This window comes from Melospiza melodia, chromosome 3 (assembly GCF_035770615.1).
Source record: "Melospiza melodia melodia isolate bMelMel2 chromosome 3, bMelMel2.pri, whole genome shotgun sequence".
NCBI lineage: Eukaryota > Metazoa > Chordata > Aves > Passeriformes > Passerellidae > Melospiza > Melospiza melodia.
The window spans coordinates 34358324-34385563 of NC_086196.1; the positions used below are offsets into that span (position 1 = coordinate 34358324).

The following is a 27240-nucleotide window of genomic DNA, read 5'->3' on the forward strand; positions in this document are numbered from 1 at the left end:
TCTATAAGCCTACTCCTTTTTTAGCTTTTCCCCTTTTCCCAATCACTGCGACAAATAAATACAAAAGAGCCTTTCACTGAGAAGTGCTGACAGAAGCTGCTTTCAGGAAACAGTTATCTACTCACATTAATGGACACACAGCAGATGTGTACCAGGTAAATAAATACTGGCAATCTGCTGTCTCGTGAAGGAATTCAGGGATGCCTTCCTTCGCTTCTGGATTGCAGTGGAAGAAAATGGTTGAAGACACAAACTTTGTTTTATCTTTACCACATCTGGAGTCAGATGAAAATATGACATCCAAATCATCATCTACAATGAGAAGAAAAAATAGTTTACATCCTTGAGAACAGTCTGTAAACACTAGACCCTGGAAAAAAAAGGAGCTAGCTAAAGGAAATCATTGCAGTATGAGCACAGATGAAAACAGGAGATCAAAGTCTTCTAACTTCAATTCTTTCTGCCTTCAAGTGTCAAGCCCTAACCCCTATTAAAGCCATATTTGCAACTGAGCTTACATAGCAAAAAAAAAAAAAAAAAAGAAAAAAAAGAAGAAATCTAAATTATGCTAGACAGACTTTGAATAGCTTTACAGAAATGGATTAGCATAGATGTTGTCAACCAAGAACCATTTTCTGCTGAAGCAATTCACAGAGTATCAAGCAATTGTGTCTGGTGAACACATACTTACCATCAACGTAGTACTTGGCATTTCTGGCAGAACCAACTCTCCGAATGCGCCGCTCATTGGTTTTCACCTGGCAGATGTTGGCTCCAAAGCATTCTGGGGAACTTGAGTTTGTTATACCAGAAAGTTGAATTTGATACACATATTTATCACCATTTGTCCGTACATCACCAGAAGCTGTGTACAACCTGAGGACACACAGGAAAAATCCATTCTTAAGTCTAAATTGACAGGTTGGGGTTATTGCCAAGACTGGCAGCAGTGGTAGATGCTATCACTGGTTGATTCAGAGAATGCTGAGTGTGATTCAGCAACCAGAAAAGATGCAGGACTGTGGATTCCTCCTTGAAGTAGAAATAAGTATTATATTTAGCATAAAGATAATCCTTTGCAAGCACAGAAAGCAGATTTTTCCAGTTATACTGCCCATCTAAGAGAGTATGAAGACCAAAATGTGATTCAGTGGCTCATACACCCTACTGACTGTGAGAACCACCTGGTGTGCTCTGCAGCTATGATAAATGGCACAGTTTAGTAATCTTCTCCAGAAAGGTAACTAGTTCTACCATTCTGCTGTTTTGGGGTTTGTCTGGGGGTTTTTTACTCACTTGGAATAAACATCTCCTAAAGAAAAGTTTTTCCCAGTTGCAGGATTAATGACTGTTCCATTCACCACCTCTACCTCCTGCTGCTTCACAGCACAAGCTGCACGTGTGTCCCACGTGATGTAGTAAGCACAGTTTTCTTCATCAAACCTACCGAATAAAAGATAAAGCTGATGATTCCAGGGAAGAGTAACAAGTTTTTAGCAACTTGAGAAAAGGAAAAGACAACTGCAAACCCACATGTTGGGGTTATTCCTGTCCTGCCTAAGTATCATTCCTAGAGTAAGCTAAAATAGTCAAGCAGCACTCAAAAAAACAAACCACCTGAAGAATTACCTTGGATTTTTCTGCAGTTTCATGATTTTAGAAGACTTGGCTGCACCTGGACTTCCTACTGAAAATTCCAGAATTTCCACAGTGTATCAAAGGGTTTTATGGATATATTTCAGCTAGCAAACACATCAGGCTGCTTTTCTGCAGCACATTAAACCTGCCTTTTATTTAAGCAGGACAAGAGGTATAACTAATGCCCTGGTTCTGGCCATGAAGCAAAAGTCCTTAAGTTTTCTTAGTATTTGTGATCATGTATATATACCTTATTTTAGAGAGCTTCTGGTTAAATACACTGTATTGAGGCAGAAATAACCTATGCTTTATTTGCTCAATCACTTACCTATAGATTGTTCTTTAATAATGTTCTTTAATAAATGGATTTTGGACAGAGGTTAGAGTGGTTGTACAATGACACTGGCTACTGGCACTGAAAACAACAGCATCCGAGCCATTGTCAGATCTAATTCAGAAGCTTAAATTTTTTCCCAGAAATTTTAGGGTAAATAAAAAATATGATGTTTATGAAAATTAACAATTGCACAAACTCCACAAGACCCTATGCCTTGCAAGTACAGACCATGGATTATTTTTTGAGATTGTCCAACAGAGCAGAGAGTTCCTGTCTTGAGATTTAAGGGTTTACTAGAGAGGTACAAATCAGCCATGAAGGTATGTAAATTTATTACTCACCTCTGCAGCATGGGCATGCCAACTGTTCTTGCACATTTCAGTTCTATAATTGTTGTTGTTACTTTCTTATTTTTCCTACATTCTTGCCCACTGGAATAACTAATATATACTGTATCACCTAGAAGAAAAAAAGGTGACAAAAAGTTTTTGTAAGCACCTGTCAAAAATTTCCTTTGCTCCTTTGCCCTTTCACAACTATAGAATCACAGATTAGCTGAGGGTGGAAGGGATCCCTGGAGGTCATCTGGTCCAAACCCCCTGCTCAAGTGGGGTCACTTGGGGCCAGCTGACCAGGACTATGTCCAGACAGCCTTTGAATACCTCTAAGGCAGCAAACTCCAAAACCTCCTTAGACAGCCTGTGCCAGTGCTTGGGTAACGTCATTGTAATGAGAGGGTTTCTTGATATTCAGATAGATAATTAATTTCTTAAATCATTAATGACAACACTGTTTAATTGCTTCAATGTTTTCTCATGCCTTAAACATCACATTTGGTTTCGTTTTTAAACAGAAGATTCACTGATAAAATATTTCAAAATAAAAGCTTCAGCATAATTTAAAAACTATATCAGCCAGGCTGTAAGATTTAAACCTTTAACCTCTAGCTCTCCACAGGAAGAAAAAGTAACCCTACCTGTCACATTCAGCTTCTGTGTATGAACAAGTCCAAGAACTTGGACATCTCCATTCTTGCTTATCCTGCAAATACTGGCTCTTTCAGGACAGCCCATGGGTCCCTCATGTACTCTCTGACAGAGGTTCACATAGTACCTATACAGAGCATGGAAGACAAAACTTCTTTAAAATTCTTTTAGGCTAAACTGAAGAAGTGCTACACAAACTTTATAGTCTTTGTGGGAAGCTAGACAGGTTGCAACAAACTAAATCTCAAATTAGCTGACGGACTAAAACATGTACTAAGGTTTGGCAGATGTCTTCTAACTATCATTTTCAAGTAAAAGACTGTGCAAAAAATAAAACTGCTCATTAACAGTGACTAATCTGGTACATTTTGACCTAGGTCCAGACTAGAAATTGGAAGAGTCAAGAAATATCCTGAAGTTTTTTCATTTACAAAAGTTATAGTACTACCCTAAATTCAGCATCTCCTCAGAGTTATACCAGCTCAGACATGTTAGAGCAGAGAACTGCTGGCAAGGTGGTGAATGAAACATTTTTCTACCCCACAGTTTATCATAAGTTTAGAATTAGATGCTGTCATCCTTGCCAGTTCACTTCTATTTCCTAGCTGGAGGAGGGAGGCTGGAGAGGTTGATGACTTCTTCACATTCATATTTTCCACTATGCTAATACATTGAGGAATATGGGTGAAAAGCCCCAGTAAAACATCACAAAGTAAGTTGTACATTTGAGTCAAAAGAAAGCAACTAAGTAATTAAGATTTTTCTTCAACAAGTTTAAGAATCAAAAAAAAAGCATTTCAACAAATTACATTTTTAAGATAGCAGTTTAAATATAAAGTTTTTAAATAGCTTTTAGTTTAGATGTATTCATCCTTTAAAAAGGGTTACCAATAGAGGGAGAGGGTGAGAATGAAGAACATGCTTACTCAGTCCCTTCCGATAAAATGGGTCCCTTTCTCAGTTTTTTTTCATTTACATGAAATGTTAAGCACTGACTGGTTTAAGACACTGAGGAGGGACTAAATAGAAATTCTATGCCACATTGCAACTTTACTGATAAGTAAGCTGCTCCCTGTGAGTTGCTCAATACTCACGAGTTCCCATTGTGGAAAAAGATCCATGATCCTGTAAGGGAAGAGAGCATTCTCAAGTCATATGTTCTGTGTTTTTGGACAAACTTGCACTCCATTTTCTTGGGAGGACAAACAGCTTGAGTCTTCCATTCAAATGTCACAGCACAACCAAGAGTCTCACTGAGAAGGTATGGGCTCCCAACATCAGCATTTTCATCACATGTAAAGATAATGGTAGATTCCCTTTTTGCAGTTGCTATAAGCAGAAAGATTGGAAAAAAAGAAAAAGTGTATTTTACAGGAGGTTTGCAGGCATATATGGATTTTAGTGCAGATAAATCTCTATGTTAGCTAACACCCTTGTACATAAAGTATAGGAAGTACTTACTGCTACTACAGAATCCCCACTTGTCATCTCCCTGGTAGTTTTCAGTTGTAGCACACCATGGCTTATTCCTCCCTTCTGTAATACACTCCTCATAGGTCTTCCCTTTGTACTTGAAGGGGAACACACAGAGCTCTCCCTTGTCAGTCACTGAGAAGGAAAGGTATAATCTCATAACTACACTCAGTAGAATAGAGGCATATCTGTATTCAGAACCTTATTCAAAACCTGTACTTCAATGCTAAAGAAAGGTCAGTGGCAGACAACAGAAATACTGAAACACTGAATTTAAACCCGATTAGAAAACCAGATGTAGCATACAATTAGCTACAATCATCCCTACAGAAAAGTTGCACTGTCTCTTCCAAGGAGATACATGTTGATGTTGCAGATTAATATGATGCTCGTGATTTAGCAAAACTGCATATTTCTATTGCTGTATGTAAAATCTAGGTTGCTTCTTCCTGTCACAACAAAACCTCCTGTTTTAAGGGGAAAATATTTTCAACATAAAGAATGGGCCTGCCTGCTTGGATCTCACCTGGAGGGCACCGATCACCTCCTGTGTATTGCAAGATGACTGTCTCATCCTGGTGGCTATAGTCCATTCTCATTTCCTTTATGTTTCCAAAAGATGACACACCACTTTTAGATGTCAGACACACTGCCCCATCTCTGCATTTTCCCTGGGGCAAGCCCACGCTGCACACACCAATGTGGTAATTGTTGGATCCAGAAAATACCTGTGTAGACAATCAGAAGCATCACAGCAAGTCTAGAGTCAGTACTTAGAAAATCACACGAGTGTTTCATAAAACCAAGCCTCAGGCAGCATTTGCATACTGCAGAAGGAAGAGCTAACTAATTTATCAAGTCTGGCCTTCCTTAATATGACAAAGCTGCAGATAAAGCATAAAGGATCACAGATAAAATATGTTCAGCAGACCTGCTTTCTCATCCAAGATTCTGTCAAAGGTGAAGATTTCTCATTCCTTTACCCCTCACTGTGTCCATTAACTTCACTCTCGGAAACATTAAAATGTTATACTCCCTAATATTATTCCCTCTGTCAGAAGCCAAACAAGTATCAATACTGACCACAGCACGTTTCAGCTTTTTCTCACACAGAATGCTTCAAAGAAATCCTTCCTGCAGTTTTAAAATGTTGATAGCAATAGGTTATTATGAATAAAAATATAAATAAATGTCATACCACAAGAAGGCATTACCTCAAATGATCTTCCAGAAAGGCTGGTCAGGTTAAATGTATAGTGTAGCTGTTCATCAATCACAGAGCAACCCAAAGTTTTCACTTTATCAGGACACACAAGTGGAGTTTCCCACTCAAACACAAATGTGCAGTCAACTCTCCTTATCATCTTTGGCTTACCCTGTAACCAAAGAACACAGGAAGACACATTTAATTTTTGGAGAGTTTGCTGTTGTCTCTGCACTTTCCCAATTCTCCAGTAGTTAATCGCAGTGCTTCTTTACAGTCTGTTGAAGCATTAAAAAAATTCAAGAAGCGTTAGATTCACATCACCATGCAAGCTCAATTTAGTGTCCAGGTTGTTGACACAAAATAAAAACACAAGAAACTAATTGCAAATTTTTTAAAGTTGTGTGTGTGTGAGTTCCCCCTATGCTGTAACATTTATAGAAAATGTTACCGCATAGGGGGAACACTTCAGAGTAATACCTGTAAGGTTACACTGATTCTTGTGTTGGCTTGAGGTACAAGTACAAACTTTAGGATCTAAATGAGGTGCAATACAGCATTAAGTTTAGTGCCAGCAATAAGTTATCATTACATTACTTCTGTGCCATCTGATGCTTGAAATCATCAGAATCTGTTACTCTCAAGCTTAAAGTTCATGCCCTCAATAAAATTTTAGCCAGTCAAGAAAATAAATATTATACTTCTTGGAGCGAGTCCATCCATACATTACAGAAACAAACCCTTGACTTAGGTTTAAACAAAGCTAACACTGGTTACTATCCACTTTCCATTACATTCCAATATCAACCTAAGTTGAATAGATGTCTTACCAGACCAGTTCCTTGGCCACAGTGAAACACAATAATAGAAGTATAGTTCAATCCATTGTTTATATGACAAGGAGTAGTGCTGTTGTAAGTGATGTAAACTTCATTTGCTGCCTTATTGAACTGGGGAGGTTCAGTAACACGACCAATATCCTACACAAGCAAAAATATGTATTAATAGAATTACAGGACACATCTAGATTCCAGATCAGCCCAGAGATTCAGATCAATTCAGATTCATCTATTTGGTTTACACAGGAGCACAACTACTACACTTCCAAAAACTTGCAATCTATACTCAAAGAACAGCCATTACATTTCAATCCTAACAAAACATAAGTTGAGCAACTCAAAACAGTTTTTCACTGAGCTAGACAAAAGCCAAGGAGTTTCTGCCTCTTAGAGGTAGATTCTTCTTTACATCAATGTGCCAAATTATCACAACATCACTTAAAAATAGCAATAACAATGGAATAAGGTCCCTACATGACTATGGAAATTCGTTGAAAACAATCACAGCTTTTTTGCATCTATCTTCAAGAGCTTGCAAACAAGTCCTCAAAAGAAAAAACCTAGATCTCTCAAGGTAATGATGCAGACAAGTTAGTCAATCCTCTGTAACAGGCTTGCTACTTATGTAGCTGTCAAGTTCTTACATGAAAGACCTAAATGCATTTTGAAGTATACCAGCATCTAGAACTGCTTCCAATTGCAACAGGCTATCACAAGATCAATTGAGCCACAGAATGGCTAAGACATTCTGCTTCCCAGTGTCCACATTTGGCACACAGAACTTGGGTACACAAATTCTTTTCCACTACATGAAAAAAAATTCTCTGTAGCAATTTTTAGATTTATCACTGTATTTAATCTTCTGACATCCAAAAAAACCCAATGGGGTTCAGTATAGGAAAATACTTCTTCATAGGGAAAAGCAATAAAAGGGAACTTTGCAGAGGAGGTTTTGATTCTGCATTCCATTTCTTTAATCCACTGTCAGGCCTCTGGTTCAAATCAGGTCTCTAGGCAGGGATACTATATTAAACTATTAAGGAAATGCACGTTTCAGTGATTCTTGGCATAGTACTTACTATTGGTGATGCATTAACAGGAACCATGCAAACAGCTGATCCAGGTGGGCAATTGACATCTTTGATAGGATTGAGAGGCTCACAAATGTTGATGTAGAAGTCTGGAGAAACATCTGTGATATCTTCATCCACAAATGCTTCATAATAGCCAGTGCGATGGATTAGAGCAGACAAGTCAATAATGGAACTGCCATTCATCACTGAGCACTTCACCTACAAGAAAATACATTTATTGCTCTTATTCTTTTATTACTAGCTTTGATTAATTGAAAAACATCTTATCCTTTCTGGGGCCAGAAGCATGGCTACATTTAAAAGTTTCAAATGTAAGTAAAGAAGAATTTGTTATCATTTTTGCTCATCTATAGATACTAAGCACCATATGGAAAACCTTGATCATTTAAACATTCTTATGGAATGAAATCCCTATCAGAACAACACCAAGACAAAGCTCTGGCACACATATACCAGCATACATAGTCACTATGACTTCACCAGATCAGGCCCCATGCCTTCCTCTCCTCATCCACACCACCTCCAACAAACAAGCCTGGTTATAACATTATAATAATGTAAAGTCAGTGTATTGCAGTTGATGGCTTGAGTACTACCTATCCTCAGAACCAATTTCACACACTCTTAACCTGCATAAACCTACTGAGAGTCTATGAGGAATTTGAGAAATCTATTCTTCTTTAGATGCCGGAAAAGAAGCAACTAATACAATTACCATTAAAATTCAGGACAAATAATCATTGTCACTACCTAGATATCATCACACTGAAATAGCTTGGGTCACTGTGAAAAAAGGGATCAGAATGTCACTATAGATCACCAATGGAATTAACAGGCTAGAGAACATTGGGGTTGGGTATTGTTGATTTGTATTGCAGCATGGTACATATTACTGAAGGGAAACCAGAACTGTGTGTAGCTGAAGGAGAGAATGTGACAGTTCCTGTTGGTGAAAGAAAAATTGGAACATCTTTTTTTCTAAATGGAAGTGAGAGCTATTGTAGTATTGTAGAAACAGTGACAGGGAGGAAAAACTCTCTTCTCTTGTTGCAGAGAATGATGGTCACACTAGAGGTAATTAAAGCAGCAAAAAGAATTATTAGGCAGAGTCACAAAAGAAAATATCAGGTATTAAGAAAAGATCTAAACTCCTCCAATAATTTGTTTGGCCTTCTATTCCTAGGGCTGCCTTTTACTCCATGCACCCATCCTCTACTGGTCATTTTTAAATAGCTAAAATTAACTAAAGACTACCTCAATGCATTGTCTGGAACACCAGTTCAACTAAACCGACCAGATTATGTTGTTACAGCACGTGCTGTTCATCAGAAGCTGACTCTAAATTCACTCTGTCAAGGTTTATCGGGTTTTGCACCAGGCAAACTGATCATGCACTTGCCTGGCCTCTAGTCACCTGCCCAGAAACAAAGACCATCCCCATGCACAAAGATGTTATCCTTCCTCCAGTCAACCTCAGCTCTGCTGGCCTCCTGCACTGGAGGATCTTCACCACTGCTTCCCAACATGACACCCTATGGCTCTGATTTGAACTGTACAGAAAAGCAGCTAAGGAGGCTCCACAAAGGGGTTATTCTCAAGTGTTAGAAGTTTTAACTTGGCTCAACACACTCAGAAGGAGTTTGTCAAGTATTGCTCACCCCTGTTTAAATGTTAGTAAGGAAAGCATTCAAGAACTCCTACATGAACTTGGGTTCTGTACTACAGGAAGAATCTTTCCCTCAAGGAATTTAAAATATACTGCTATTATATCTACCCCCCCTCAGAGATTTTAAGTCCCATGAGCATTTTCTGCAAAAGTGATTCTCACCTCTTCTTCACAAGCCAAGGAAGTATGCCAAGAGAAGTAACTAGTGCATGTCTGCTCATCAAAAGACACAAAAACAGGCCGGCTCTCATCTCCAGCATCAGACTTGCATACAAAGCTAAAATAGCTTTTATGCTTCAGTGCAGGGTCTGCAGGGCAAGGATCTCCATCTTCATAGACAAGCTTTAACACCTGATCTTCATAACTTAAAGTTTTACTCTGTTTTCCAGCATTAACTGGTTTTTGGCCACTTGTGATGCAGACAGCTAAAATGGAAAAAAGAAAAATTAAGAAAACAGATCAAGTCTAATGCAACTGCCTTCAAAAATTGCACCATACAACATAAACAGAAGGAACAGTAAGACTGTATCATCACTTTAATTTTTCTAAAAAAGAATGGCTTTGCCACAGAATCCAGAATCCAGTTGCAATTAAACTGAGCTGAACTGCACTGATACAAAGACCAAATATTTCCTTTCTTCATCAACCAGCTGAATGTATTGCATCTATACATGCTTAAGCAGCTACAGAGCAGTGTTTGGTTATCACATCTCTGAAAACCAAGCAATTAATACAAAATGTCAGACAGATTACATATAATTTTATTAAGATGCCTCTTAAAAACCAAATCAATCCAATATTTTCTTTTAACTTCACAAAAATAATTTTCTCAACAAGCAATATTCCTATTTTAGCATTTAAGATGCTTAAGTATTATTTCTTATTCAATTTGACAGAAGAGCTAGTAATTCAACCTGCAATTAAGCAGCTACAAAACTAGTTTATTATGCAGAAATTTAACTTCCACTGATGTTTCAGAAGCACCAAGAACAAAACAATGCTAGAAAGAGGATGGGCAAAGGTTTGAAGTACAGATACAAAGCCCAGTGTAGACATATTACAGCAATCACTATAAAGTTCACTTTAGCTGGAAGACTGTAATGTTTCCATTTTCACAGCAATGAAAGACATGCAGTAGAAGCAACTACATTCCTGCCTTCATGTCCATTCATTAGGAAATAAAGGGACTGGGACTTGAAGTGAGCCCATGTGAATGGTGTTGGGTAAAAATATATGGCCTCATTTCCTAAAACAGTTTTATGTTCCTGGTCAGTACAGCCACAAGCTGCTCCCTTCACTCCTTCTGCATTTGCAGTAAAACTTGAGCATAAGCATTTCTTTGGTTACCCTATAGTCAATGATTACAGTACCAGAGAGGATAAGTTGCTTACCAGCTCCATTAGCACATGAACTTTTAACTTCAGCACAAACATTCAACTCAATTATTCTGTTGTGTGAATCACTGATGGTATAGCCAGACTCTCGCTTTAAAGGTGTTAGATCAAAGAGGTGTCCTATAGGGAGATCAGGGAACACTTTAATCTCTTATTCAGATTAAAAATCAAGATATTTCTTTGTATTATAAGCTTTCAGTAACTTAATTTAGTCAGAAGGTTAACCAGACCCTACTTGTCTGCTAGCTTAGAAAGGCAAACAATTACTTATTACACTAATAGAGGAAAAACTAGTGTTTCAACTATCAGCTATTTATGTTCCAAGTGACATTGCAGTACAAGAGATTTCTACCATCAGTAAGCATGTTGGTCACTATCCAAAGGATGTGTCATACTGCTCTTTACTAACAGAAGTCCCTAAAGAACACAAACACAGCAGTGCTGCTTCCAGCAGCCTCTTCCACATAGAAAATCCTGAGGCCTCCTCCTTACCTGTGGCAGGATTGGTGACCCGACAGTCATTTTGCACACTGCTTTTAAGAGGACATGCAGCAGCAGTGAACCATAAGAAGGTATATTCACAATCTTCAATGGCAGTTATAAGTTCTGGCTTTGATTCCTAAACACAAAACAGTGGAGAGAGCAACTATAGAGTGATAGTGTAAGATTCCATGCCAATGGGTTTATCCCTGCAGCCTATAGCTGAGCTCAGTTCAAACACCAGTCCTAAAACCTGACAGATCATCATAGTCCAGTGAATTAATCCAGGAACAGAGTATTTAACTTTGATTATGTCAAATACACAATAGTACAGAATCATTATCAGGAGAAATAAAATTAATGAGAGGAGAGCTAAAGGTAGCCTAGGGCAATAGAAAATCCAAAAGGCAATTCAAATCTCATCAAATAGAAGATTACTTAATGGCAAGGCATAGAGATGCAGGAGACTTAAGAGCTACACAGTCAACAGCATTATTTACTACTTGAAGCACTTCCCAACCTGCACTACATTCATCTTCAAGATGTAAGCAGATGATCTGAAGCTATTACAGATGATAAAATTTGTGCTAACAGAGTATACAAAACGATCTCTTAAAAATTGCTCAGCATCTAAAATTCAAGTACCAGAAGTCCTTCTGCTTGCATGAACACCTAAAATCCCAGCAGAAGGAACCGAAGGAACCCACTTACAATTCTGTTTTCATCACACTTGAGTCGCAATATTGTTGTTTTGCTCCGCATTTGATCTGGACACAGATCTCCATTAACATATTTCAGGATAAAAGTGACATTTTCCCAACGAGGACCATCAGCCACTTCCCCAAGACTGGTACATTTTGTACCCTCAATGAGGGAGGCAGCGGCATCAGAAGGGCAGGATCCTATACATATAAACAAAAATTGCATTATTACTTCAAATGTTAGTAAGGTGTACTTGCCTGGAATAAAAGTCCACTACTCTACTTTCAGGTATATCATGGCTGATCTGTCTCCAAGGCATTGTCCCAGCCATACTCATAGGGGTGCATTTTTCCCAAAAATTGCAACTAGCAGCAATTGTCTCATTTCACTTAAAATCATGCAAAAAGTAGTAGCAGCTACCACAGGGGAAGTAGACTACTACAGAGTGGAAGGCTACAGTCTGGCCTTGCACTGCACGAAATGTAGAGTCAGTCAGAAGATGCCATATGGAAATTCTGATATTATTATTTTAATCTTTAAGAGCTATAGCAAACTTTGGATAAGGACTGAAGAGCTAGAGTACCAAAGCTATCAAGAGAAGAGCTGCTAGTGAATCTCACCCACTAAGCAGATGGAAATCAGGCTCACAACCTACCTTTCCCTCTGGTGCTAAAATCACACCACATACTGTCTCCACATGCTTTGCTTTGTGATTTATTTTGCTCAAAACAGCCACTAGCAGTACTGTCCTGCCACTTGCCTTCCCCAGCTATAGGAAGAATATATCTGTATTTTGCACTTACGTGTAGCGCTGTAGGGTACCAAGGGCCTGCAGACATTAATGTAGTATTTCTGGGTAGTAGCAGATATAGCAATGGCCTCCCAGTTCTCCCTGTGTCGTGTCAGGGATGAAAAGTCATAGAAATTTCCTTCAGCATCCCTGTACAAAAGATTAAAGGCATGTAAAATAATTAGGCACTTTAAAGTTGCAATTCTTAAGTTACTACAGCAATTTCAATCTGATAACTCTAAGCAGACTGTTACACTGGAAAAGAAGTCTGCATCACACACAGTGCCCCCCAGAAACTTCAAATTCAGTAGAGGGATAACATCACTGCACCAGCTACTCCCACAGAAACTGTCCACATGCACACAGCTCTCAGCCAATACAAGAGTAATTCCAACTTTTAATTCAAGCATGTTGGCCTTCAGTGCATGGCAAGCATGCACACAGTTACAGTGTGTATGTATTTAACACACAGTTAAAATCCACTGGTTTACCTTAGGGTACACACCTATAATGAGGACAGATGTCCAAATATTAGCCACATCTGACCCCACATCCAATCCTAATGAGCTAATACTTGGCTGTGACAGAAATAAATGACATTTTTCTTGAAGCAGTGTTTGGTGGAAGTTCCAAGCAGACAGCTGTAGTCTTATTTAAATTAGCTATTGTTAAATAACAACTTGACACTTGCAACAACCTAACATACTCAGATTCAACCATCAATACATACCAAACAGTTCCCTTTTATTATTCCACAGAAGAATCTAAAAGTTGGGTTTTTTTCCAATGAAATTAGTTTTCAGAAGCACAAATTGCAAAAGTTATTTAAAATATTATGCACTGGCACTGAATGCTACATTAGCTGGTCAAAACATAATAGCTAAAGGGGCAGTGTTGCACTGCACTGCAAGAAGGCTGTATTTGTCTCTCTCAACATACAGCTCCGTTTTAATTTTGTGGAAACAACTTACTTGTAGGAGCACTCAGTAGATTTAACAGGTGGGCAAGCATGCTGAGTATGCCATTCAAACATGTAGGTGCAGTCTGGAGTTTCCTTCAAAAATATAGGCTGAAAGAACACAATATAGAATTAATTTGCTTTCTCATTTAGACACATGGAAACAATGAAATGCCTCAGTCTTGCTTCAGCAAGAACACACATATTGTCTTAGAGCCACACAATGCCTCTGATCAGCTAAACATGGCTTCTCCCAAACCTGAGTTTATCCACATGCACACTTCTGATAAAAGGGCAGACATTAGGAATTGCTGCCTCCCCCAGGAAATAAGAAGACCAAAAGTAATTCTAGACAAAATTGTTTTAGAACAATAAGGGAAGCACAAATCAGATACCAAAAGCAAGTAATTTTATTTTTAACCAGTCTGGCCATGTAATACCTGCTTTCCTGCACAATCAACCTTCTACCTCTTATTTCTTACAAAGAAACAGCTGTTATTTATGGAAGAACATCCCTTCCCAACTTCTCCAAGAGCTCTGGTAATGACAGACATCCCTTAAAGGAACAATATGCACTGATCTTCCCAGGCAATGATAAAGGTACCATCCATAGACAGGAGATTCAAAACATTCTTCATCTTTCTGTCCCCTCACAGCACCTTTGAATCACTTGTCTAATCTGTAAGTGATTAGGCACGTTCATGTTATTCCCAGAGAAACTCTGGAAGACAGTATGTACAGGTAGCATGTTTTGAAACTAACCTCAGATGTAGTCTTGTCACAATAGAATAATATAGCAGTTGATCGTTCATATATTTTATGACATTTTTCTCCACTGGTGTAATTAATCATTATTAGACCATTTTTGAAAGTCAGTTTGTCTGTATGCAAGCCTAGAAGCAAAGAGTTGAGAAAAGTCAACAGCTACAGTAAACACAACTGCAGTAATGCCTCTGACAACAGGGTCACATAAACAGCAATAAAATTCACAATTAAAGAATAGCTGGACAGACCTCAACCTTCCTCTAAAACTTCAATCCAGTTATTGTGGGACTAGTACTCCAGCACAGTAAAGCTGAACTCATTCATAACTGAGTGTCAAGGTAGCTACACATATGCCATTTTATCTGCACGTTGCACAAAAGCAGTGAGGTGTTTTATCTCATTAGATGTACTAGATTAGCAAGAACCCTTCTTCTATTACACCCTGGTTAATCTTCCCGTTCCCTAGCTTCATTTAGGTAAGTGCAGTACCTGCTACTTTTTTGAAGTTAGGGTCCATCTTCTTTACTTGACAGGATGCAACACTGTGATGCTCTGCAGAGCAAGGCTCTGTTATTTCTCCACAAACTCTGAAGTAGTAGTCATACTCATCTGTACTCACTTTGATGTCTTTATTGGAAAGTGGCCTCAGATCAAAAACGTGACCATACCTTGGATCTTTCACCTGGCAATCTTTTCCTTTAAAGAGAAGTTAACAATTTAAATTACAACTTAAGATCTATTAGCCTTCCCAAATACACTGGGGACATTAAAGGCTTATTGGACAAATAAGGCCACAAAAATGAGTAGCTACTTTAAGGCAGTGACACTGAAGAACCATCTTAGTACAAACAGCACATTTCTTTTACAACTGCCACTAAAGCAAGATGCAAAAGCCACACTGTAGTTCAAAAACTGCCCCAGAGTGGTCTCAAGTTCTTCTTTCAGCTGTACTGAAGGTTAAGTATGAAATCAGAGACACTAAGTCCAGAACTTGCTTAATTATCTGGAAAGAACAGCAAGGTCACAAGATCAAAGCAAGAGGTGTCCTAGATGTCAGTCTTGCATCTTCTTTTAACAGCTCTGAAGTTTGATGAGTTGAGAAAATAATCGGTCATAGGAAATATTTATTCCAGCTTTCAAATCTACAAAGATGCATATAAAAGAAGGTTTAGGAAAATTCTAGTTTCCTGAGTGTCATTAGCTGCTATATGTCAGTGACTTTGCTGTTGCTCAAGTCCTCAGTTTTTAAAGTGACCCTTTGCTCAATATTCTGAAGCTTTTAAAAAAAATCATCAGATTGCATCACTCAAACATTACACTCTTCTCGATCATACATATTGTTGGTACCCAGCTAAAGACATCAGCTTTCCTCCTTCAAAACCACAATTCAGTCACCAGTGTCCTGCACAGTAATTATGTGCTACAGAGCAGCCGTTTGTGAACATTCCTCATGCCATGTCAGTTCATCAGCAGTTTCAATAATGACTAGGACCGTGGTGACAGATCCTTTACAGGAAGTCCAAGAATAAGGAATTATCTACAAGCTGCAAAACAAAGCCTGCAAAGGCAGAGAAGATGCCTACACACTCAATCTTCCATCTAAGAGTCAATCAAGTACCAGAACTAGAACTTGTGATTTCTTGTTGCACATCCTGGAGTCAAATACAAACTGAGACTCCCCCACTGGCCTCTCACCCGTTGTCTAACAAGGGTCAAGTTTTATCTTGCTTCCAGTCTTTGGTGAGGAACAGGGAACGACTTGCCAGGGACAGAATCAACTCCGTTCTCATGAAAACTGAGGTTTTATTATTTACTACCAAGTCTGTCTGTGATTTAACAAGACAGTAATAATGCTGTTTTGATAAAGTATTGTATTACATCTTCTTTCTCTAGATAGGCAAGTACATTTGCCTCTCATCCTAACTTGCACTTTTGACATTAAATAGGATTTGTAGTTAGCTTAAAGCTCAGAATAGACATTCCTCCACAAGCCAACACTTTTTATACAAAGATTCACAGGGCAAGAAACCAACACAGTTTCATTCAAGTATTTATTATTTGTACAGTTTGACTGATACTTCAAATCTCAAATAACTACTTACCTTCCGCTTTGTGAACAGGACATGCTGCCAAAGTCCTCCAAACAAAGACAAACTCACAGTCATTCTCTTGCTCCAACACTGGTGATCCCTACAGAAAAGAGCCATATGAAGGAGGCTTAGTAAAAATTACACTGCAAGTCTCAAAACATACACACATAGCTTTTTTTTTTTCCTGCAGTTTCACAGTTTAACGTCTCCACTATCAAATTGCAGTATTCATGTTCAGCAAAGAGCTGCTTTTGGTGGCTCACAGGAGGAAAAAGGATTCCACAATAGTTCACAATTGTGTTCTACAGGTTCAGCAAAACAGCTTTTTCAAGAAGAGCCAAGGAAAAACCCAATATGTAAGATTTTACTTTTTAGAATCAGTCTCTCCATGTTAAGAGGAATAAACATGGTTTATTTTGGTAAAAGCACTAAAATCCTCATTAGTAGCAAGTAGAAGAGAAAATTACCGTGGTTTGATCACACTGGAAAATGATACGTGTGGAGTAACGCTGATTATCTTTGCAAGTGTCACCATTCAAGTAGATAATGCTCAATGACCCATCAGTAGCAGCCTGGGGGTTTATCTGAATGACTCCCAAGTTCTTGCTTTTATCAGTGTATTTCACACAAGATCCTATGGCACCACCTACAGGAAAAGAACTGGTGTTTAGTTCAAAGCTTTAACAATTAGCATTAAATTGATTGTAAAATAATATAACAGGGTAGCTTTAAGAGAGCTTTGAAGTAAACTGTCTCAAACTCCTGAAGCAGAACACAACACACACATATTCATCAACACAGTGAGAAACACTGTGTACCTAAAGCCTTTGAGGAATGTAACAAGTTACTCCTGCATACTCAAACCTTTCAAACTGCACTAATTTATCTGATTCCACAGACTTGTAAAAGACTACAGTACAGTTAAATACATTAAACTGGGCAGAAATGGAGTAAGACACAGCTTAAGCTTCTGATTCTGGCTTCATTCAGTTAGGAGGCTTCAACAACATTTGACTTTCTGCACTAGTTTCGGGTTCATTTTCTTCACAGTGGTGAATATGGGGCTGTGTTTTGGATTTGTACTGAACACAGGGTTGATAATATAGAGACTTTTTGTTATTGCTGAGCAGGGCTTACATAGAGCCAAGGCCTTTTCTGCCTTGGCAAGGGAAGTTGGGGGTGCACAGGAGGCTGGGAGGAGACATAGCAGGGGCAGGTGACCCAAACTGATCAAAAGGATATTCCAAACCATATGACATCATACTCTCTTTAAGTGGGGGAAGGAGGAGGAAGGAGGGACATTTGGAATTATGATGTTTGTATTCCCAAGTCACTGTTACATGTGATGCAGCCCTGCCCTTCTGGAGATAGTTGAACACCTGCCTCCCCATAGGAAGAAGGGAGTTAATTTCTTGTTTTGCTTTGCTTGTATGCTCAGCTTATGCTTTGCCCATTAAAATGTCTTTACCAGAAACCACAATTTCTCACCTTCACCCTTCTGATTTTCACCCTGATCCTGCTGGTGGGGAAGTGAGCAAGCAGCTGAATGGGGCTGACTGCTGGCTGGGGTTAAACTACAACACTTTATATCCTATCTTCTTTAAAAAATAATAATAAGCTCACAGATCCTGGCAATTCTGCCCTCAATGCAATTTTCCCAAATGCATTAATATACATCTCAATGCAAGAGTCCTGATGAGCATTAAGACTGCTCTCAGCTTGCAGAAGTCTGTTTACTAATACTCCTGCATATGTCACCCAGACACATGGGTGACATACGTCACCCAGATCCATGCATTTCGGTAATTAAACGGACAGGAGTCAATAAATCTTACTAAAACACCCAGGGACATCACTCTGACTATAAGGTCTTGCATCAGAAGACACAAGTTAAGAAGTGCTTGCCACTTGTCTTACCAGGACATCCAGTCACGTAGGGCAGGGGCTTGCAGACATTCAAGAAAAACGTTCGCTTTTTCGCTTCCTTTGAAGTGTCTATAGCAACCCACGGCTCACCATCTTTGCTCAAGTCACTTAAGTCATACTCATTGCCAGCAGCATCTAGAAAAAATGCAATAAGCTGAGAGAACTTAATACTTGCAGCAGGATTTGAAATTATACCAGTTTCACTGACAAATACACAACTCAAAATAAAACCAGAATCACATTAGATATGTATTAAGAGAATGTACTGTTGCCACAAAAACATCACCATGCCAAACGTAGAACACAGTTCCCTTGACAGTTACTTCCCAAATGTAACTTCTCCACAAATCACAGGTGCATTTTTACAGATGTCAATACTAAATTAACTCATTTTCTTTAGAGTAGGGCTGAAGCAGCATCAGTCACACTAATGATTAAATGTTTTCAAAGTAATTATCAACTTTCTTGTGTATACCACAATGTTTTAAATTAGCTTCTTTCCCTGTTTTTTAAGTTAAGCCTGCTTCAAACAACTTCCCTCTTCTCCCACTCTACAACTTCTACACAGATTTTAAGTCTTACAAATGTCTTCTCAATAGGTAATCTTACAGCCCTCCACTGAGCAGAAGTTTGCTGCCCAGTTAATCCTTCCAACATGGGAAAGAGTCCACCTAAACTCCAGGTACTTACCTGTAACCTGACAATCTACAGGAGCAGGAGCACAAGCCAGAGCTGTGTGAAACTCAAAAAAAGTATCATGGACGTCCAGCACGCTGTTTATCTCCTCACGCACAAACTTAAGCTCTCCAGGATATGAGTCATTACAAATGAAAGTCACTCTGAACATGTCTGATGTTCCTATAAAACAAACATTTATCTACTGATAGTTCTGTTTGGAACACTTGAATTTAAGTTCAAGCTAATACTCGACTACAAAATTTTCTAAGAGCTTCTTATTAATAACTGCTTCAAGGATAACACTACCTTGCTGATTATGGGGTTTCAGCTGTAAATATGCAAGCCTTTTTCAGAGAGCCATGAAAAATTGCCTAGCAGCCACCATTGCCTCTACAAATAAGAGACCAAAATATGCCTTGACAATGTAATCATCTTGTTGAAATGTGTCTCCTTGACACATTTCAACAACATGATTACCTTCATCGACCTCTACTCTCCCTATGTTCTTTGACATATATGAAGAAACAGAAAACTTTTAAAACACCACCAGTGGTAACAAGCAGCTTTTAAATTGCATCACACAAAGTTTTGGTTTGGGGGTTCCGTTTGTTTGCAAGAAGTTCAGTGTAATGACTGCAGAACAAGTAATACTGATCCTATCAAAGCACTATATGTTAAGTTCTGTTTAGTCCTCAAGAAGTGACAGAATTATGTCAGGGAGTAGTATCTGTCAGCAAAATGCTTAGTAGTGTTATAAAAATTGTAGAACCTCTCAAAGTAAAATACATAAGAGCTTAATCACTGTTACATATTATGTACAAAAATGTCACAACTGAGAAAATAAGAGATAGCATCCCAGCAATTAAGCATGCTGATGCATTTGAGGTTCCTGAATCCAAACCCGTTTTCCCAAGGCGTTTTGTTGTTAAGATGTCATATTCCTTTCTACAAAGCTCAGTTTCAGTATAATTGAAGAGCATCTACTATCAAAAAACCAGATATACATTTTTAATTCATTTTACCTGCAAAAGATAAAATTCATGAAGTAGGTGCATATGAAGTATTAGAGCACTAATTCAAAAAGTTCCATACAGGAGAGCACAAGCTTACTGAAAACTGACCTTTCAGATATGAAATACCTTTAGAGAGAATTATCCATGAAACTGAAGCTAAAAGCTATTACTTCACTTGGAAAAAGAACCTGAGTTCATTTTGTTTTCCCAATTTGACTATCCATTTCTCCAAGCAAGGACCAGTATTTTTCATCTGCTAAGGAGAAAACCCTATAGTGTATTGAGTCACTTTCCTAGAGTTTTGAAATGCACATGTATTACTGAGCCATTACCATTCTGTGTAATGGCTAAATTTCCTAAAATTCCCATAGGAGCAAGCTTGTTTAAGTAATTAATACCAAGTCAAATATACTTCAGCACATGAACAAAAGAAGGAATGAAGACCACTCACACAAAGTTTTTACAATACCCTGTGTATTTCCTGAACTCACCTGATTCCACACGAAGACGGCCTCTGTAGGTAAGAGTTAGAAAGCCTTCACTGGATAGATAAAGGGTTTTGTCCAATTCCAGTGGCCTCAGAGGTGTCAGATTTTCTCTTTCACACCCAGCAGCTGTTTTGCCATTGATTTTACCACAATATGGCAAGTATCCACAAATGTTTAGCTAGAAATTTTGAAAACATGTAGATGTACATAGTATTAACTGCATCAGAAAAACAAGGTTCACATAGCCATTTCTACATCAGTAAAACACTTGTAGACAACTATTTGAAACAACACAGTTGTCTTGCAGTGCAGAAATTACAGACTATAATTCAACTATAATACAGTACGAGTATCCTCAATCTTCGGATTATGGGGTCCATAAATTCTCCCCACTAGGAGTAAAGGATGTGGTTCAGCATGTTTATTCTTGGCCTAAAGATATCGCTCTGGTATTATCTATGACAGTCTAGGATTACTGACACATGCAGATTACATTAAAAACACTGATATAGACAGACTAAATCCCTTTCTAGACTTTCCCTGTTAATTTCTTCAGAATCAGCAGATAAACTGGCAGTACACAACAGAGTCCAGGAGGTGAAAATCACCTCAAAAAGGAGCCTCAAAAGTGTGGCTACCTCATGTTCTCCAAGAACCAGAAGTTTAATGCTTTCAAGATTAGGCGAATGAAGTAATCTTTCATTCCCTCCTTCAACCACAATGCTTTCCTGCCAACTCATACTTCCTAAGAAGACTGAATGAAAGCTCCCCTAGATCACCATGCAAGACAAAAAATGCAACAACAGCACTCAAACAACAGAGAATGCAGTCAAAATCCTTACCGAGAATGTTTTCCCATTGCCAGTAACCGTATACCCTTGCTCAGAAGCCAATGGCCGCAGGTTGAACACAAAACCAGTGTTTGGATCTCGCACAGAGCACGACTGGGAAAAAAATTACAACAAAATTATTTTCTCCTTCTGCATTTCTTCTGCTTAGATTTTACCTCTAACTCGTTTCAAGAACCAAAGCAGTGATTCAGACATATTCCTACCCTGCATATAGAACATATATAAGCTACTCTGGCAGTAGTTTCATTCAATTCTTTTGTATATTTGTTCAATTCTTTTTGTCCACTGACATCAGCCACACCAACATATGAAAGTGGAATTTAACAGATGGCATCTATCATATTAGCTAAGAGCATGAAAATTTTAACTGAGGGCTGTTTGCACACTAATGTGTTTATGGTGAGACCTGTAAAGCAGAAGCAACTGAGTAGATTTCACAGAATATTTTGCATTGCAAGGGACCCACAAGGATCATTGAGTCCAACTGTTTAATGTATGGCTCATATGGGGATCAAACAGGAATCAAACCCTCAACCTTGGTGTTATTAGCATCATGCTCTGAGTAACCGAGCTAATCTCATGGCTTAGTGTGAAAAAAGAAAAGCCTCATCTGATGATCTGCAGAAAACAAGGATATTACATATCCATACATATAAACTCAGTTTTACTAGCAACATAACAAGGGAATGAAACATTAAATGAAGCATTCAAGAGGAAGTAAACTTTTCTCACGAGAAAGCACCTGAGTATTTTTGTCAGAAGTTAGGCATTTCATAAACACTTCAAAAATACAACATGATAAGATATCACAAGACTACATCATGACCAACTTAAGACTTCACTTTAGGTAGTTTTCTTCAAGAGCCATTTAAACAGAGAAACCAAGAGTGCTATAAATAAACATCATACATTGAGACTATAAATACAATTTATATTCTCCTTTCTCACCTGGGAATCATCTTTTGCTTCCTTTATTGGGCAAGCAGCCTCAGTTTCCCATAAGAAAGTGGCCACACAATCCAGAATAGCTATAAACCGTGGGCTGCTACTCTGGAAACAGATTGCAGAGGAAGACCAGAGTAAGTGTAATAGCTAACACTTCATCATGTTTGAGATTCTCCCTTAGAGAAACTGTCATGTTCTTCTAAAACACTTCACTACAAAGGCACACAATTTCCACCCCACTTCCCTCTCCCCAATTTATTTTGAAGGTCATCACTGAAAACTTATTTTAGTTAAACATTTACTATGTGACCAAGCATTAGCCAAGAACTGAATCTGACATCCAAATACTCAGATTAAAGTCAATATTTAATCTAGACACATATAACGAGATCTTGTCTCAGTCTAAGCTTTGAGGAGTTTTGGCGTATAATACATAGTCCATAATTAAAAAAAAAAAAAAAGGCAAAAGTAAAGCAACAGAAATCTGTTAGGTGAGGTAACAAGGTAACAGGAATAATTAATATGTACACTTCATGTCAGTGTTTTAGACAAAAGCAAAGCAGTTCATAACTGCTCCATGTCACAGATTTTTCACCACACCTCTTGGGCTACAGATCATGTGGGTAAGGTGAGAGCAAGACCTGCAGATTCAAAAAGCCAGGAAAAACAAGTCTACACAAGCTTAAGTCTAATAATCCCCTAAATCTAATCTTCACTATGTGGAGTTGTAGCCCAAAAAGCTCTACAGATTTAAGAATTCTAGAATCAACAATCTATGGAGAATGCAGAACCTAAGCCTGAGAATGCACCTTACAATATTTTTCCACTTAAGAGTGTCCACAATGTTTGCTGGTTTAAGTACTCATGTATTTTTCATGCTAATTAGACTAGTCTGAAATACTACTGTTCATCAAGGCTGTTAGTTTGTATCTAGTTCTTGTTTGTGATAAAATACTCAGACACATGCTCCTCTAGCATCTAAATCAGTTCTGGTTTTACATCTCAATTCAAACCCTCAAGCAGTCTCCCTTGCCACAAATCTGCTATACACTACACATCTTCACATGGCTTCATGCTATAGGATGAGAAACCTACTATGATGAAATAACAACTGGAAGATCATTTGTCCTTACAAGAGTGCCCCTGGAACAGACAAAGTGGATGGTAGTGGTGTAAGTAGTTGTCTTTCCATCAGCATTGATGCACACAGAGCCATTTGCATAGGTTAGAGAAACATGTCCAGGTCTTTCAATTACTAGTTCTTTGCTGGCAACACCAAGATTACTAATAGAGGTGACTTCAGAATAAGAACCCTAGAAATAAGGAAAAGCATGTCAACAACTTTTAATAAAACAGATACAACCAAAAAGAAGATACCTACTACAGTACTCTTGTATACACAGGTCAATAGCTTTGAAGACAACAAAGTTCTCAACATTTCTCTCCCATTCTATATTAAAGTTTCACATATTTAACAAACCACCTCCACAACAAGGTACAGTTCCATTTTTGTTGGTTTTATTTTTTAGTACAATAAGGTGCTTGTACTACCTTAGAACACCCATCTGCATCTCCTGGGGCATATAGCTTAGCAATTTAGGGAGGCCTGTGTCTTCTGCAATAGGTAGAATTTATTGTAGAGCTCTTTGAAACAATATGTGGAAGCCTCCAGGCGTCCTCAGCATTGACTTTAGGGATCTGCCATGCTTAGCTAAGGCTAAAAATCAGCGACAGAAACTGAGCACTAGAAAGACAGTAGGTGCTACTACCAAAGTCTGAAGTCATTGTCACTGCAACATAACTGGTGTTTCCTAGTTTTAAGAAACTACTTAAAGTCAATAGCAGGAACAAACTGAAAAATATACCTCCAAAACAGCTGTCCACAGACTTCTGCCCTTTTAAATTTTTTTTTAACAACTCTTTAGATTGACCCAATGCACTCACCTTTTACTCACTATCTCAAGCAGTGAAGAAATAAAGCCCTGAAGTGTCTCTACACGTCAAGGAAGCAGCCTTGCACAACAAGGCCCATTGCAACCACAGAGAACGAGCAATAATTATCTCTCAAGTGCTGTGTTGGCAATGACTGGCTTCAGTCACTAACACATCCCCTTTAACAGTAAGAGAGGAAGGTGTTTGATAGAAGGAACTAGGACAGCTGGGTGAGCCTCTAGCTCAGCTTTCCCTACAGCTCTGAGCAGCAATGAAGTCAGTCAGGCCAACAGGTCGATTCAGCCTGTCAGCTGCTATCACTTCCATGATAAATTGTTGTACTTCAGGGCAATACAGAAGTAGAGGCCCATAACATCCACCAGCATTGTTTCTTCTTTTATTTGCTTGGCAACATCTACCTAATCTACTCTTCAGATCCAAAGCAAGCTCAGGGAGGGCAGGGATGCAACAAAGAATCTTTAAGCAAATTTTTTCCACGGTTCAACCTAAAACAAGCCAGAAGCATGACAAAATATCCAGGATGACAGCCTGTTCCTGAAGAAATGTGTATTCCTAGCAGTCTCTGAGACTCCAGCAATTCATACAAAAGAGAAGCAGATTGTCTGCCTCTGAAACACAGGGCAAAAAATCATCAGTGATAAACATGACATTGGTACACTTGTAAAAATTAAAGCTTTATTCTTTGAAGAGGTGGACAGGAGCTCTACCATTTTGCTATGATTATGCAACTATTATGGTACACAGAATATCCCTTTGCACAAGGAGTTAGAAATCACATGGCTGTTTTAATCTCACTCGTGTCTCTTTCAGTCTCACTCGTGTGGCAAACCAGCTCTGAGTTGGGAAAGAGTACTCACAGAAACCTGCTTATATTCCATCTGACAGACAGAGGCTCGCCGGTCACATCCTGGGACAGCAATCAGGGGTCGACAGACATTTATGTAGTACTTCTTGCGCTCACTTGCTCTTGAATTATCCATGGCATACCAGTTTTCACCTCTCTTCTCAGATTTTGCTAATCTGAGCAGAAAGAGAAAGTTCTGCTCTAAGGACACACATGCTTCATAGACTCTCTCCAGCTTTCTCAGTCTCAAGAAACAGAGTAACCCTAAGGCATTCCCGACTAACTTCTCCCCCTCATTTTTAAGTGCTACAATTAGAAAGAATACTCCTGGGACACAGTGCACAGTTGACAAGGTAATATGTTTTTATAAGCAAAACCATCCCAAAAAGTCAGTTTACATCCTAGGAGGCAAGTCAACATACTAGAGGGATTTCACCATACTTGCAGTCAAGACTCTCACAAGAGGTGAAGCTTCTGGTGCTGTCTACACAGGAAACCAACTTTAGCCAGAACCAAACTAGAATAGCTAAGTTACACTGCACGTGTCACTTTCCTACCTTGACAAGTCATATTGGTCCATGGTGTTGGGATCTGTCACAACACATTCCAGTGGGATTTCTGGACAAGCATGTTCAGTGTACCACCTGAAGTTGTAGGTATAGTTATCTTCTTTCTACAAATGAGCAGAATAGGTAAGAGAGGCTTTTCACATTGACAACTTTGTGACTCACAGCTACTGCTTTATACGTCAAGCTCGGTATCTCCCCTTGGTTTTGGGATATAATCTTCTCAGACTGATTTGTGTTGGTCTGTCCTGTTACAGATCCTGCCATTCCCTGTGTCACCAAAAATGCTCTTGCCAAAAAAAACTGCTCTGGTTCTGTTAAACTGCTGTCTGCTGGGTACACAGTCATATTATCTGTTACTTCTCAGCCAGTTTGGGTTTTTCCAGCTAGAAATATGAGACAGCCAAAAGCACTAATTACATGGCCCACTAGAAGAGAGTGAGGTAACAATCTGGATCCAGGTAAACAGCTTACTGTTCACTGGTCAAGGAAAGTTTTAAGGTTGCAACAAGAGTCAAATATACCAAGAGAAATAACTATTTATTTTAGTCTGCTTTACAGATACTGGGTATTTCCACACATAACACCCTGCTCGTATGGACCTAGTAGCTATTGTCAGTATTTCAGGATGGAGATCCTTCCTTTCTTCATATACAACTTCTTACCTGATACTCAGGCTGACCTATTCGAGCATCATGGTCACACAGGAAAGTTATAAGGGTAGAGCGCTGTGTTTTATTCTCATTGTTGTATGCTGCACCATTTTTGTAGGTCAACTGAATCAGGCCATCATAATAGGAAAGTTTGGAACTGGGCAGTCCAAGACTCCAAGACTGCTCATTACTAGAAAATAAAAAGTGAGTTTTGAGAGTGAACAGAACACAAAATTGTCTTGAAGAGAAGTCTTACAAATAGAAACCATGTAAGTTTACACAAGACACCATAATAGGGCATAATTAAATAGGGTTGATTAGACCTCAGTGAGCTGGGATAAAAAGAACGCTGCCAAAAGGAAACTTAAAACATGAACAGATGTCCTCCTTTGAAAAGGAAAGGAAGTTACATATTGCTAAGATATCTAGAAAACTTAATACTCCTGTCTCTAAAAGGGTGACAATACCATCAAGTTCTCATTCTCCAAAGTGGAAGTCAAACTGCAGACACCCTAATCTTGGGGTCAAACTGGCCTCATCCAATTACATACAGGCAATGAAGACCTAGCACTGCACAACAGCTCTCTGCTAGGTATCAGCTTTGGTTCAGGAGTGTTTCATCACTGACTTAACATTGACTCTATCCTAGCTTCATCATCTTCCTCTGAAGAACATTTCTAGGGTCTGCAAAAAACTGTCCTTGGCTGGAGAGTAACTCAGGGCCAAGTACCCCATCTCTGGCAGCAGGCTGACCAGGAACCTGAAATACACAGGTATTTCTGATGCTACCTCAGACATAGTTTATAGGAGGCAAAAGCAGTGATGCTGTCAGAGTAGCAGTACACACTAGGACCGTACATGGAAGAGCCCATTTAGTAAGGGAGATTATAAAATTGTTAAGCTTGGA

The 27240-nt window shown here is 38.7% G+C and overlaps 1 protein-coding gene across 1 annotated transcript in view; it reads right to left on the reverse strand.

Moving 5' to 3' along the window:
* Positions 1-27240, reverse strand: part of IGF2R (insulin like growth factor 2 receptor) — a 56256-nt gene that overhangs the window by 3594 nt on the left and 25422 nt on the right. The window contains exons 16-45 of the mRNA XM_063151245.1: positions 26346-26523; positions 25672-25787; positions 25128-25290; positions 23451-23630; positions 22321-22422; positions 21364-21465; positions 20525-20699; positions 19033-19200; positions 18334-18477; positions 16884-17062; positions 16429-16516; positions 14816-15022; positions 14324-14454; positions 13575-13672; positions 12617-12753; positions 11823-12013; positions 11124-11250; positions 10629-10751; positions 9400-9662; positions 7557-7769; positions 6469-6618; positions 5649-5810; positions 4961-5162; positions 4423-4569; positions 4056-4290; positions 2952-3088; positions 2317-2434; positions 1297-1443; positions 692-876; positions 126-312 (exon numbers count right to left, since the gene is read on the reverse strand). Coding sequence (XP_063007315.1) covers positions 126-312; positions 692-876; positions 1297-1443; positions 2317-2434; positions 2952-3088; positions 4056-4290; positions 4423-4569; positions 4961-5162; positions 5649-5810; positions 6469-6618; positions 7557-7769; positions 9400-9662; positions 10629-10751; positions 11124-11250; positions 11823-12013; positions 12617-12753; positions 13575-13672; positions 14324-14454; positions 14816-15022; positions 16429-16516; positions 16884-17062; positions 18334-18477; positions 19033-19200; positions 20525-20699; positions 21364-21465; positions 22321-22422; positions 23451-23630; positions 25128-25290; positions 25672-25787; positions 26346-26523 — 4755 coding nt within the window. The remainder of the gene's footprint in view (positions 1-125; positions 313-691; positions 877-1296; positions 1444-2316; positions 2435-2951; positions 3089-4055; positions 4291-4422; positions 4570-4960; positions 5163-5648; positions 5811-6468; positions 6619-7556; positions 7770-9399; positions 9663-10628; positions 10752-11123; positions 11251-11822; positions 12014-12616; positions 12754-13574; positions 13673-14323; positions 14455-14815; positions 15023-16428; positions 16517-16883; positions 17063-18333; positions 18478-19032; positions 19201-20524; positions 20700-21363; positions 21466-22320; positions 22423-23450; positions 23631-25127; positions 25291-25671; positions 25788-26345; positions 26524-27240) is intronic.